Source organism: Vipera ursinii, assembly GCF_947247035.1.
Source record: "Vipera ursinii genome assembly, chromosome: 1".
Taxonomy (NCBI): domain Eukaryota; kingdom Metazoa; phylum Chordata; class Lepidosauria; order Squamata; family Viperidae; genus Vipera; species Vipera ursinii.
Genome location: NC_139512.1, coordinates 121,046,863 through 121,061,616, shown reverse-complemented (window position 1 = coordinate 121,061,616; position 14,754 = coordinate 121,046,863). Strand labels below are relative to the sequence as shown.

Below are 14,754 nucleotides of genomic sequence, written 5' to 3'. Positions count from 1 at the left end.
AGCCAAGGTAACTGATAGAGGGAAGTTCCCTGAGGATGGGCTCCAGCACAAGTCCAAAAGTTCTACTGACCGACCCAGATTGGATCCTGCAACATTATCCTGGGACATGTATATTTGCCTTCATTCATAAGGGGGATTTGACTTATTCTCCAAAACACCAGAGGACAGGGCAAGAGTGGGTGGAAGCTTGTTAAAGAATAATCCAATCTAGAAATAAGACGAATTTTTCTGACAGAACAATTAATCAGTGAAGTAGCTTGCCTCTTGGAGTTGTGGGTGTGCCATCTCTGGAGGTTTTCAAAAAATAAACAGGACAACCACTTGGCTGGGATGGTTTAAGCTCTCCTGCTTTGAGCAGGGGATTGGACTAGAAGATCTCCAAGGTCCCTTCCAGCCTTATGATTTTATGTTCTGTGTTCTAAGAAAATAGCAAGTGGGTGAATCAACTCTGCTATATAGTAAATGGATAAATATGTCATACTTACGTTTAGTTACAAGTTATAATTTTGCCATTGGTGCACCAGGGGGCACTCCATGCTCAGGTAATGTACTTTTGCTGGTTCCCAAACATCTGGATCTCTTGTATTCTGAGTTCCACTTATTATTACACTCATATTGAAATAAGAGACTTGCCTCTTTTTTTTAACAGAGAGATGTGATTTCGGCATAGAACAACTTTTTTAGTTTTGCAAGAATTTTGATAGAATTGTTTTTAAAGAATTCTGGCCATGGTGGTTGAGGATGATAAGACTTCTAATAAAACAACTGGAGAGAACTAAATTGGAGGAAGCAGATCTGGAGCATTACAGAAGGATATTGAAGGGCTGCTGGGTATTTCTTTCCTAAGACATTTCCCCCCATTATTCAGGATGAAAAAAAAAAGGATTTTTTTCGGGGAGAAGATGAATCTTACCAACGCTAATTACCATAATCATATTCAAAATCTATGAGTGCATAGAAGAGACAGATTCCTGGCACCATCCTATTTCAAATGTAATGATTCCTTTGGATTTTAGCACCTCTCCTTCCTTAAGCTGTAATAATGTGCATTATTTCTTCCTACGTATCCTTTTTGGGTGGTGTTGGATAAAGCAGAGACCATATCTGAATTATGAGTTTCATTTTTTGCAGGGAAAAAAAACACCCCTCTCTTCCATGGGGCATATAGACTCTTCTGGAAGGCAACAAGAAAGCGGGAAGCACATGCTGTGGTCTGCAAAGAAATAATAAAGAAATCTTTTCAGTCTTGCATATTACCTTTGCTGGTCCCTTATAAGGAGTCCTGTCTAAAAATGCTGAAATGAAGCATCAGTTATAAATGATTGTTAGGTGGTGCCTGGCCCTTTGCATGTTGCTGCTGCTACTGATGCCTTTTCTTCTCTACGGCAGATGTCCTGCCACCTTCTGCGGCCTCTAATGGCAATGAGCTTGGCCATGCACGGTCAGGTACAAGAATTGGCAACTTTGCTGCTCCAGAAGGATGCAGAGATTGAAGACTATCGGGAGAGGGGAGCTACTCTCAGTCTAGGTGAGATACTGTTTGATCTTCATTGGGCTTACAGCTGTCCTTCTTTATCAGTGCTGGCCCTGATCCAGCCTAGCCTTGACCCCCCTTCCTTTTTTAAAAAAAAGGCTGCTCCAAGCTACTAACTGATCAAATATTAGATAGTGACCAGTAGCTGAAGTGCTTGAGGGTCATTCACAGAGGTCTTTGAATGTGTGCTACAGACCAAGAAGCTACAACCAGTGTCTGGCTGTAGAGAAATTTGAATTGGGTAATCTTTTACTTTTACATGTAAATTTGGAAAATTTGGGGCAAATAGAAACTGCTTTTACTTCATTCTCTCCATCACAAAGTTGTACTAAAGCTCATGTTTCTGCTTGAGATATTGGCTCTCCTAATACTTACCATCTAGAGCAAGGATCTTCAAACTTGGCCCTTTTATGACTTGTGGACTTCAGCTCCCAGAATTTCTCAGCCAGGGCCAAGTTTGAAGATCTCTGATCTAAAGAACTGAAAGTTTCATGCTTCAGTAATGCAAGAATTGGGTTGAGCCTTTGATGAGTGTAGTTCTCTGAGCCAGGACACCAGTTCAGGGGCTCATTGCAACTGTATTCTTAAGCTAACCAAATTACAAATTATTTATCAAATGTTCATGCTTGTTCCTCCACTCCTTCTCACCAAATGTGGGTGGGTACTGGATGGAATGTGATCTAAGACTTCTCATTTAGTATTCCATGTTGCTTTTCCACAGTGTTGACCACATGCCAACACTGTTATTCCCTCTGATGTTTATATAGCTAGGAGATATCTGCTACCTTTAGGGATCTGCAGTTATTCACAAGTGACTTTTCCAACCCATTGGATTCTGTCAAAATGGGGATTGAATTTTAGTCTTTGGATTTCAGCAATACATGCATATATCCATGTATGTGATAGTCCATGTATTGACATGGCTGGAAGGTTTAAACCAGATGGGTTATGTGTGCCTGTTATTGAGGACTTTCATTGGGCTTGATGCATGGTGAAAATATTGGCTTATCTTTTTACAGATTTTCAGATGTGGATGTGACAGGAATTTTCTTTTAAATCTGAATAGCAGTAGAGAGCTTGCAGGCATGGCTGCTTCAAAACTCTCCCTGTTTATGTTGATATTTCTATTACAGAACGTCTAAAGACAGAACCCTTTAAGGAAGAAACTTTCCTGCACACATTTGAGACTAAGGTAAAATTTACCTTTTATTATTTAGCATTTGTGCAGTGGGGAAAAGACCTCTCCTAAGTTAATGTGATAAACTGTATCATAATCAATTATGGACTCTACTAGTACATTGCTTTGAATGTTTTAATATTATATCTATTGGGCATCCTATTTTATCCAATATTTTATTTTGGTCCCATGCTAGATCGTTTGATTGCTCTTCCAATAAACTTCATATATACTGATGAGCATTGTTTTGGTTGGACCACAGGAATGGGAGGGAAGGACTTTGTTACATTAAGGCAATGTGGTTTTAACATAGGTTGATTTAATGTTTGTCTTTCTGTGCTGTTATGCACTCATGCTTTGAAGATCAAAGAAAATGAAGCGTTGTTGCATTATGCTAGGTAAAGGATCAGTTAGTAAGATGTCTGATTATATCATGAAGAATGAATTAGCTTGGAAGTTCAATGACATGTGAGTCTTACCAATAGCTTTATTAGATAAATAATGATAATAGTAAATAATAAGTAAAGAGCTATCAGAGCCCTTGATGAGACTGTACCCAAGCAGGATGGCAGAAGAGACCCCTGGCCTTATTTAGCAGCTGAGGCACCCTGAATTTTGTATACATAAAGCAGCAATAAGAGTATTCTTGAGGCTCACTACAGTATCTGGTATGCAAGAACTCAGACTGGTTTTATCTAAGACCTCTCATTTGGAAGTCCTTCCTGCTGCTGCTTTTTTTTTGCAGGGGGGGGGGCTTTCCAAGGCCAAATAGCCATCTGCATAATTTTCTTTAGAAGAACTGCCAATATACAGGTTGATATTCCTTTTAGGACTGTACAATGTAATCAGCAAATCTGAAAGCAGTTAATGTGTATAGTATGACTCCCTCCTCATAGAAAAGGTTTCTATGTACCGGTAGTTCCTAGATTTACCGTTTGTCTGGTGGGGCTATTCCAAATTGGTGGTCCTCAGATTACGCAGAATGTATCTGATTGCCAAATTGTTGAAAATTCTTCTCAATAAATTGTTCTAGTTGGTGGCAACTTGGTAATTCAGTAGCTGTGGCTCAGTGGAAAATAAGATGTGTGTAAAACGTTTCTGTTTAATCATAAAGATTCCTGTCAGAAACTCAGGAAGGATACTGTCTATTGATGGCCTGGTTCATGGAACATGTTTAAGCTATAATTTGCTTTGTATGGTATCTTGCATGAAGCCAAACATTATAGTTTATAAATTTTTATGGTTTAGCATGTGGTATGAACCAAGCTGCACTGTGGCTTGTTCAAGAAACCATGTTTAAAGCAGCCATGATGTGTAAAATGAGCCAGTATCATACTCAATTGATGTACTATTCAGTGCTAGATTTGTTGCATTGACAAGCTTTGAGAAAACTAAAGACAAATTGAAGATGATCCTCAGATCAGAATAAAAGTGAGAGGAATCTAAGATCCTATAGGAATAATCACCCTCCAGAACAGGAATGTGCAGATATGACTATATTTTCATGTATGTTAAATATTACGCAAAAGAGCCATGTTCTGGTAAGATTCAAGAACATTTTTAAAAGGCCACTTGAGATTTTACTTTGAGAATTTCTCTTCAGTTTTGTAGGAGTTATGAGACAGTGAAAGGGGGATATGTAATATCCAATGTATTTTTAGAATGGAAGATAAATTTGTAATTGTTTTCTTTGTAAGATTTTGATTGAAAGCATCTAGCTTTTAACTCTTACATACATGTATGAGCACCTTCTTCATCCTGATGCTTTTAGATGACTATACTTATCATCTCCAAGCAACATAGGCCACACATTCAGGGAATTATGGGGATATATCAGCACATTTAGAGGGCTCCATATTGGGGGAAATTAATCTGTGAGATGTCTGTACTAGGCTAGACAGTTGTCACCTTATTGAGTTGTTCTACAGAAGATTTTCCCTGGACATTATGTATTGTAGGATTTATCAGTAGTCATAAATATGATCATCAAGAGCTATTGTGCTCATAGGACCCTGGACTGAAAGCTTACTTCTTCCTAATTAAGAGACAAAATAGCCATGTATTGCAAGTTGCTTAGGTATAACAGATTTAAATATTGCCTGTCTCCTGGAAAAATTGCCCAAAATATTTTTAAGTACTGTGGTCCTGGCTTTGCTACACATCTGCCCATCCTTGCACAGTTTTCTCCAGCAAACAGGATGTGGAAAGGTGAAAGGTCAATCTGGGTTGGACCAGAAGGATGTACCATCAAAATAAACAACGCTGAAGAGGAAGATAAACAAACAGGCGGTTCCCCAATTTGCCTGTCACTCCTGACAAAAAGTGGGCCATCTATGAGAGTGTGGGCCATCTACCTCTGATGTCAGTAAATTCTGGGTCAAAGGTACTATTAGCACAATTTGAAAGACTGTTGGGAGGAGGGGTTTTCTTGCTTGGGCCTGGGGTGGTCTACACATAGGGTATATTTGCATATCTTGGTAACTATATAGGGACTGTGGAGCAGGAACTAGGAAGACCTACTTTGGAATGCTCAGGTAGAGAAAGTAATGTTTTTGGCCTAACCTATTGATGATTGAGAATTCTAGGAACTGTAATCTTAATACATGTGGGGAAGAGCTTGTTTGGGAAAAGTTTTTTTTATTAAGGATAGGAATATAGACTGAAATAAAATCCAGGACTTATCTACATTTGACAGAATGTCACAGTATAAGCTGGCTGAAGAATAAAAAATTTATAGACTATACTTTTTTGAAGAGAAACAAGGGAATGGTGAGTTACTGAGGTGGCTCCACAATTGTTAATATCTGTTGATCTCTCCTTGTCCTTAATTATAATATTAACATTTTGTTGTTTGTTTTTATATACAGGTAGTCCTCAACTTATGACCATAATTGAGCCCAAAATTTATGTTGCTAAGTGAGACATTTGTTAAGTGTGTTTTGCCCCATTTTTACGACTTTTCTTGCCACAGTTGTTAAGTCAATCGCTTCAGTTAAGTTAATAACCTGGTTGTTAAGTGAATTTGCTTGTCAGAAGGTCACAAAAGGTGTTCACATGAACTGGGGATACTGCAACTATCATAAATATGAATCCGTTGCCGAGCATTCAAATCTTGGTCACATTACCATGAAGATGCTGCAATGGCCATAGGTGTGAAAAATAGTCATAAGTCACTTTTTTCAGTGACATAGTAACTTCGAATGGTCACTAAATGAACTGTTGTAAGTCGAGCACTACCTGTAATTACTTTTAATTTTTTATTGTATGCCACCCAGATGGGTGGCTAGAGTAATACGATGAATAAATGAAACACCCCTATTATAGTGGTGTTGCCTCAGACCTAACTTTCAGTCATTCTACTGCCCCTTCCCAGCAACATCTGATGCCATTTTAACTGGTTAGTTAGTCAAATGTAGCACATATTATAGTAGAAACCTGAAAAGGAGAGGTATTCATTATATAAATATTCTTGCTTTTTCATGTGGCTGCTTTAGAGCTAACTCACATAGAAGAAACATGTGGTATCTTTCCATCTATACTATACAATTTGGAATGTTTTGTGGATGATTATTTATCTTTATAATTCTCCCCTTTAAAACTTGCCTTGAACATGATAAGCATGTACCAAATATAGGACACCATGTAAGTGGTAGGCCAGGATCTCTGCATAGGAGATAGGATTTTAGTATACCACCCCACTATAGCACAATTCAGGAAAAAAATTATTAGAGAAGGCAAAAAGTGTGCCTTAGAGAGGTCCTGGTCAGCCTCCTATTACTAAAACAGCACCAAGATCACTGGAGAAAGTGGTAGACCAGGATCTCTATAAAATAACCTGCTTGTCAGCGAGGCCCTGGTGTACCATTTAGGTCAGGGGTGTCAAACTGCCAGCCCATGGGCCAGATGCATCACGACAAAACCGTGCTCACCCCATTGCCGGCAATGGAAAAAAAGTTGCGATACGTCATGACACGTCACACGACGTCGCGAGTTTGACACCCCTGGTTTAGATACTGCTTCATCTACCTGCTATCATTCAAGAAATTAAACCAGATCTTCTTTAAAGTGGCTTGTTTGTCAGATAGATCCTGGTCTACCAGTTAGATAAATACTGGTTTAACAGCTATTGCTAAAGCAGCTTCCAGATTATTAGAGAATGTCCTAGATAAGGACTGCTTTTGCCTGTCAGGCCCCTTTTTTTCCTAGGTGGATCTGCCAAGCAAAACGGACTAAGATTGCTAGAGTGATACCCATATTTATATGAAGGTTGCATCAGGTGGCTAAATCTGCTACTCTAGCCCTCAAAATGTGTGTTTCCCCAAACCTTGGGTACATTAGAATTGGTGAATGGTTTTCTTGCTGACCTAGTGATCCATCAATTAACTTGTCCTGCAGAAATCTGTTAGGACAGTGCACCTGCTTGCAATGTAGGTGAGGTATCTTATGCCTCCATACTTTGCTGCCTTCTCACAGACTGGAGGTAAACATATTAAACCAGCTACTATATGGAATCGGGCCAAAGTTAATACTTTTCTATTTTTGTTTTCTTCCATTTTGTTTTTTTTAGAACTCATGAAGTTAGAAACTGAGAAACATAAAAGGCTGCTCAATATTGAATAGATTGCTAGTTCTTCCCCAGCGCACAGAACATGGACTTTTCCAATGACTGTGAACTAATCTGAAATTATCCAATCAATGTTTGGTGAAGTCTCAAAAAAGAGAGTTAAATTATATACGTTATCAGGGAATATGGTCTTGCCTAATTCCTGTCCATCATATTAATGCATGTGATTGCTAGCAGCTGTACAATTCAGATTGTTTTTTATTATAACTTTTAACAATTACTTTTTAAGGGCAAAATGCATAATGCTGTTTATAATCTTTCTATTTCCTAGAAACCATTAGTTTGAAATAGAACTTTAGTTAAAAGGTATAGGATAGCCCTGAGAGAGAAATGGAGGGAGCTACGATCCTTCTGACTGTGTAATCTCGTTCAAAGAGAAGTATTATCTTCGCAGTAATCAAGTTCAGGACTGCCAAACTAATTTTATTTGTATGGATTCGTGTTCCCACTTAGCTGGCATTTTTGCCCCTCCTACCTGTCTGCTAATGAGGCATCTGTCAGAGAGTGAACCACTGTATTTATTTATTGATTTCAGCAGAAACAGGTGAGGGGCGAGTTGGTTCAATATAGTAACCACAAAGAGTCTATCCTGGCTTATGAGTCAGCTGGGATGCATGTTGCTGAAACCATACTGGGCACAACAGTCCCCGAAATAGAGGCAGACCACAGGCTTGAGAGACAAGCTCCACTGGCCGGAGCAACAAAGCTCTTATTGGCTGTGGTGTTGGGATACATTTCTGCTACACCCGGGTTCCTTTCTGTGGGATCAATTCTTCAAAGTATGGCACGTGTCACAGGAGTAAGCATCTGAATGGGATACTATGATGGATTGGGGCATTTGTGTGTGAGCCCTTCTGACCCTATCCCAAACTATAGGAAAGTAGTGCCTCATCTTCCCTCTTTCCGAGGCAGACCATAAACAAAATTCAGGCCTCTTTTTCTTAAGTGTCGCTGATGCCAGTCAGAGGACGAATCTCCACCTCCCTTCCCTTTTGAATGAACTCTGTAAAATTAGCGGGTAGATTATATTTAATCCATGTTTATTTTTATGATTGTTGGATTAAGAGAGTCTTTCCCAATTTGGTGTCTTCCAGATTTGCTGCAGCATCCCCAGCCAGATTAGGTACTTCTCGGCAACTCTTTTATTGTATTTTATTGCATGAGATCATAAATACCAATGGTATTCTTTTTTCTCAGATGAATTCAGAATTAAATGTGATTTTTACATAATGGGACCTTATAAACCACGTATTGTTTCTGGACGGGATGATTCCAAGGCTACTATACTTTTCCTTTCTTGGTGGGGTCTGCTTCAGATGTTTCATAGTGGAACCTTCCTGGGCTCTCTGAGAAAGCCAATTGTGGAGAAAAAAACAATAGCCTCTCTTTGAGTAAGCCACGGTAGTGGAGTGTGAATGCGTGCCGACTTGTTGCCTGCTGAGCATAAAGGCTACTCAGAGGGAGGAACAGGTAGGTGGATGATTGGAGAAGACGGTTGAAGGAGATGCTAAAGATCAATTAACATTGCATGAATGTCCATCCCTACAGAGGAAAGCACCTACTGGATTGCCCTTATCAGGCCTGTTCTAGCAAACTCCCCCATGCTTCTGTTCTGCTTGGCCTTGACTAAACTGATTGCTTAGGCCAGGGGTAGGCCACCTTGGCTCTTTTATGACTCGTGGACTTCAACTCCCAGAATTCCTGAGCCAGTATGGCTCAGCTTGGAAACCTCTCCCTTTTCCCTCAGCATGGCTGGCTCAGGAATTCTGGGAGTTGAAGTCCACGAGTCATAAAAGAGCCAAGGTTGCCTCAAGATGGAAATTCTTCCTTGGGAGGGAAGAAAGGATGCCAGAGCTGAGGAGCTACTTATATATTCACAGATGTGGCTGGAAGGTTTATTGAGGCTGCTGAGGAGAGAGAGGAAAGCAAGCTTCAAAATCTAAAACCTTAACCTCCTTCATTAGGCATTATATTTTGAATGTTACTTTAGACTGCTTAGGCTCCAAAAAGTCTTTTTCTTTTTTTAAATTTCAAACCCCATTTCTGAATGCTCAAGAAACTATGGAGAATACACTTAGGTAGTTCTCTACCCCTTTGGAGAATCCATTCTTTGCTTTCTATTACTCACTAATCGGCTCCCCATTTCTTGATTTAGAAGGGTCTCTGCTGCACTATAAAGCCATGGACCACTTCCAGCTCTGTAGGATGTTAACCATAATACAGTTAACCTTTGCCTAATGACTGACCTGTTTAGTGACCAAAGTTATGCTGGCTCTGAGAAAGTATCTTTGTGACCAGTTATTGCACATGTTGCAGTATCCCTATGGCCTAACGATGAAGATTCGGGCATTTTACATCTGGTGGGCGTTTATGAGTGTGACAGTGACCCATGGTCACATGATAGTCATTTGCATGCTTCACAGCTGGCTTCCAACGAGCAGGGTCACTGGAAGAGCCAGCAGTAAAATTGTAAGTCTTGGCCATGTCTTGCTTAACAACTGGGAATTGCCAATCCTAATCGTGGTAGTCAAGTTAGGATTACTTGTACAGATAAAAAATGATGCACGGAAATACACTAAGACAATAAGAACAACAAAAGAGAGAGAGAGATTCAGATTATGCCTCGTTCTTTCTTTTTGTTGCCTGTTATCTTCACTTTGAAGTTTAAAAATGACCACATATCAAAATCTGAGCCTCCCTTGACTCTTAAAACTGAGCTAAATGGTACCTTTCTCATTGGCCTGGAAACCTATTTTTGCCATTGTCTTCAGTCGTGTTAGTGCATCAAATCAGATGTATTCCATACCTCTGAAGGGTTGGCTTCAGAGGATGAACAGTTTCTAGGAGAGCAAGGGAAACTACTGCCTAGGTGATAAGGTGATAACAAACTGCTAAGTTTGTAAGCCGCCCTGAGTCTTTGGAGAAGGGCGGGATATAAATGGAATTAAAATAAAAATAATAAAATAAATAATTAATTTGCATGAAGAAATGTATGTGGTACTTGGGTTATATGCCTATTTTGAGATGCTACTGTAGTTTCATATTCACTTTAATATCTATGTATCTGTTGTATCTATATTTATGTATATACAGACACACCTCCCTATACTTGCGCGTCAGAAGCACTGAAGCACTTCCATGGTGGAAGGATCAGCCAGTGATATAACTGTTGCCTTGGGGACACCCAGTTGGGGGCTCCTTTCATATCCCCATTAATGGGCCAACCGAAGTGGTATCTATTTATCTACTCACATTTGCACACTTTCGAACTGCTAGGTTGGCAAGAGCCAGAGTGAATGACAGGAACATGACACCCCATCATACAGCAGCACTCAGGCTTTGAATGTGGACTTGCAAATTGTCAATCCGGCATCCTAACCACATGAGCCACCGCACTCTATAGATACCTCCCTGAGATGTAATGTATGAAGAGACCCTTAATTACATAAGTGCTGTTGTTCCAATTAGATACATTGTAGTTTAATAATAGGGAAAAAAGCTATATGATACGGATTTTCCAAATAATAATTATTTTAAATATTGTGACTTTTTCATTATCCAGCACCTTGACATTCCTTGGATTTTATTCCTTAACTAATGGATTTATCATCCAAACTACTTTTATCAGCCTCTTTAATTGGGGAAGTCAATTTGTCAGAAATATTTTGTTGTTTTTTGTAGTGTTTTAAACCACTGGTTTCTGATAAGCTTGAAAATTATAGTGTTAATTTTTCAAGCTCATGTGTGCTCTTCTACTTGCTAAAAGCATCACCTAAATCACAGGCTCTTTCAGCCGTCCCCTGCGGCTCCCAGTCCTCTGCCATGTGCAGTCCCCCCCAAAAAAAGTGGGACTAAAAATGTTCAACCAATCAATTCAAATATGCCGGGTAGGTGCATATCTCACCTTGGCTCCACTCTTCAGTCAAACCCTGTTCTGCGCATGCACGCATGTACGCACATGCGCACAGATTTTTTGTGGCTCCCAGTTTTTCCTTTTGTGAGGGAACCAGTTCCGAGTGGCTCTTTCACTGTTTCAGGTTGCTGACCCCTGACCTAAATGATAGCATTTTGAGAAAGATTGCCTACCGAGAAGACAATTTGGGTATTTTGTCCTCCAAGATCAGATCTAGTGGTTGTCTTCTACTAATGACAACATTTTCTTAACTTAGAGCTCTCCTGGTCTAGCTTCTAGATTTACTTCAACCATTGGCAACTACCTGAAAGGTTTTGTCTTTCAGATTTCTGTTTGGGATTGGTTGAGATATATAGAGATTCACATTTGGGTCCCCAGAACTTCTGGGGTTTTTCTACCTGGGATAAAAGTGACTCAGTGTAGGGAGAGCTTTTCCAAGCTCCAATCCCACAGAGGAAAATATTGGAGAAACACTAGCCTCATCCCTCAAGAGACCCTGTTCTCAACTCCTTTAGCTGGATGAAATGGCTATTATTCTGCCAATCTGCATATGCCTAGACTGTCCCATTCTATGTACAGCACTCATGGCTAAATATATATATCTTCAAGTGGAAAGTTCAGAGACATGTCCCATCTCTATGCTCTCTTTTCATGGCCAGTGCTAATGAGATTTGCTTCTTTTCCAGCTGATGTTTTGTGGGACGAGGGGCTTGTCAACTGGATGATCTCTGGCAAGGTCTTGGCAAATATTTACCAGAAAAATAAAGTTGGGGGGGGGGGGAGAGACATGTACCATATAAATTTAGAATCCTGAAAATAGAGATCAAGTGAGTGGGAGAAAAAGAAAGACCAAACCAGAAAATACAGCCTAGTCTGTTCATGAGCAAGGGAATAAAAATGGAAGATAAAATGAGCAAAACCTCGGCAGTAAAAACAGCATCTTGGTAAATAGTCTATTAAAAACCCAGCTGACCTGCTTTATGGCTTTCTTGGCTGCCATTCAGCAGGCACGGTGGAGGGGGGAAGGTAGCAGGAGCCGGCGGGCGGCTACTATGCTCCCCTCTTGGAATGGGGTGTTAAATTTAGCCACATAATAACGGTCCTAAGGAAGCAGCCTCTTGTCGACCACACAGTAATTACTGCTTCCCTTATGCATCTTATTTTCTTATTACGTTCCTCCTTTCCCCAAATGGTGCAAGAATTGTGCAAGAGCAGTGATCTGATCTCTGCCTCGAGGAGGCTGCAGCTTCAGTGAACATTTAGGCAGAATTTGGGGCAGAGCAAAGAACCTCTATGTGTGTGTTGGGCGAGGGATTTAAGTTGCACTGCTCTGGTCTGCTAACCTGTACATTTGTGCTCTGAGTGCTGGATGAGGTTCATGGGGATCTGTCTGCCCCCAAAGATTGGAAGACTAGGTAATAGTTCGGATAAATAGAGATCTTTAAGTCTGCTTTGACCTGCAACTCTTATATCAAGATTTTTGGGAGGTCTCGAAGATCTAACAACAGGATAGATAGACTTAAAAGTGTCTTCTAGTTTAAATAATTGTTCTGTGAAGTCTCATTTTCTATTTCATTTAGTTCTTAAACAAACAGGAGAATATTCCTGTAATCAAAATGTTATTTATTTGCATTAGAGTCTTTATTCTGAATAACGTCCTATTTTAAATTTTCATAAACTACAATATGGGTCAGGACAGCATAATGTATGGACCCAGCCACTGTGGCTGGTTCAATAAAATATGGCTCCAACCAGATAACTACAACTTAGTATAAACCATTGTTGTGTTTTATAAAAGGACATCAGTTCAATTTCAGAAAACAATGTCAGCAAACGTTTAAAGAATGCATTTAGATGTAATGGAATTTTTTCTCAAATGCTTTAAATGGTTGAAATTTTTTAATAATATGTATGCAGAAGAAATTAATTGTCAGATTTAAAACAATTTTTTATCCAGGGGTCTTGTTTTAGGACTATCCAATCTGGGCTGCAGAAATCCTGATGACCAATAGATGACATTTCTGTTGAAGCCATCTAGTGATTGTCTTGACAATAAATGAAACCTTTATTTTATACCAGGGCAATACTCTTACAGGAAGATTAGCCCACTGGCCACTGGCCTAAGCTATTACTGAAAATTAGAATTCTTTCTTTCTTTCTTTCTTTCTTTCTTTCTTTCTTTCTTTCTTTCTTTCTTTCTTTCTTTCTTTCTTTTAATTTCAGCTCACAACTTTTTTTTTGGGGGGGGGGAATCTGCTGTCTGTTTAGTGCAATGAATATAAACAGTAGAAATCTACAGCCTGATACAGTAAAACAGCCATCTGTGTTTCGGTTATTAATATTTCTCACTAATCTTTTTTTCCAGAATTACTTCATTGTATAGCTAATAGTAAACACAATACCGTCCAAATCTAATGTACTCTCAGAAGCAAATAATAAGACAGTATTAATTTAAATACAATGTATTTAAATTGTCACAGCATCAAAAACACCCCCTTCTCTAGCCAGGTTCTCTTCAGATGACTTGGGACCACAAATCTCTTCTTGGCTGAGAATTCTGGGAAGCCAGAATTATATCTGGAGGAAGCCAGTTTGGCCAATGGTAATTGAAACTGTCCAATGTCACTTAGCTAGTATGTTTTCTTTTATAGCAGGAAATACCTGATGAGTGGCAATGGTAAATCAGCCTACGTTGTTACATATAGAACACGCTGAAAAGAAGCAATCTATCATTTAGATTTAGATTTAGATTAACAAAAAAGACCCTTAGTTCCTCATACTCTGGTGGCCAATGGTAGACATAGCATTCTAAGTAAAGCAAGGCCACCTTTTGTGTTTTTATTTATTTTTATTTATTAATCAAATTTATATGGATGCCCATCTCATGAAATGTGCCTTTGGGCAGTATACAACAATCCAGGAAAAAGAGGAAATAAGACAATCGTGAGTTATAATAATTATTAAAAAGAATTAAAAAGTGTAGATGCAAAGCTAGAAGAAGAGAATAGATTAATAAACTGCAGCAGGTTAATAATAAGAGAGCCACCTCATGATTTCACCCATCCCCAGGGTTCCCAAGCCTGCTGGCATAACCAGATATTGAGGGGCCTTTGGAAACTGAGGAACGATGAGGCCAACCTTGTCCTGGGGAGAGATGATTTCACAATACTGATGCTACAGCAGAAAGGGCCCATGGCCTAAAACCCACCAAAGGTAGCCCTGTAGATCTCGGAACTTGCAACTTACCCATTCAGTGAGATCTGGTGAGATGGACAGATGAAATCGGGGAAAGGCAGTTCCTCAAATAATCTGGTCCCATGCCATATAGGGCTTTAAAGGTCCATACTAGCACCTTCAATTGGACTGTAAGCAAACTGGTAACCAATGCAACTCACACTCTACCAGAAACACACAGTTCACTGTGTTTCATTTCATTGACAGTTTATGTTAACACGGTCTAAAAATGGTATTTGCCTCTCCTTATTACTGAAATATTTTCAAATGCT

The 14,754-nt window shown here is 39.5% G+C and overlaps 1 protein-coding gene across 1 annotated transcript in view; it reads left to right on the top strand.

The window, feature by feature from the left end:
* The window catches only part of NHEJ1 (non-homologous end joining factor 1), a 107,545-nt gene that overhangs the window by 5,290 nt on the left and 87,501 nt on the right, over nucleotides 1-14,754 (top strand). The window contains exons 4-5 of the mRNA XM_083375883.1: nucleotides 1,390-1,528; nucleotides 2,668-2,726. Coding sequence (XP_083232009.1) covers nucleotides 1,390-1,528; nucleotides 2,668-2,726 — 198 coding nt within the window. The remainder of the gene's footprint in view (nucleotides 1-1,389; nucleotides 1,529-2,667; nucleotides 2,727-14,754) is intronic.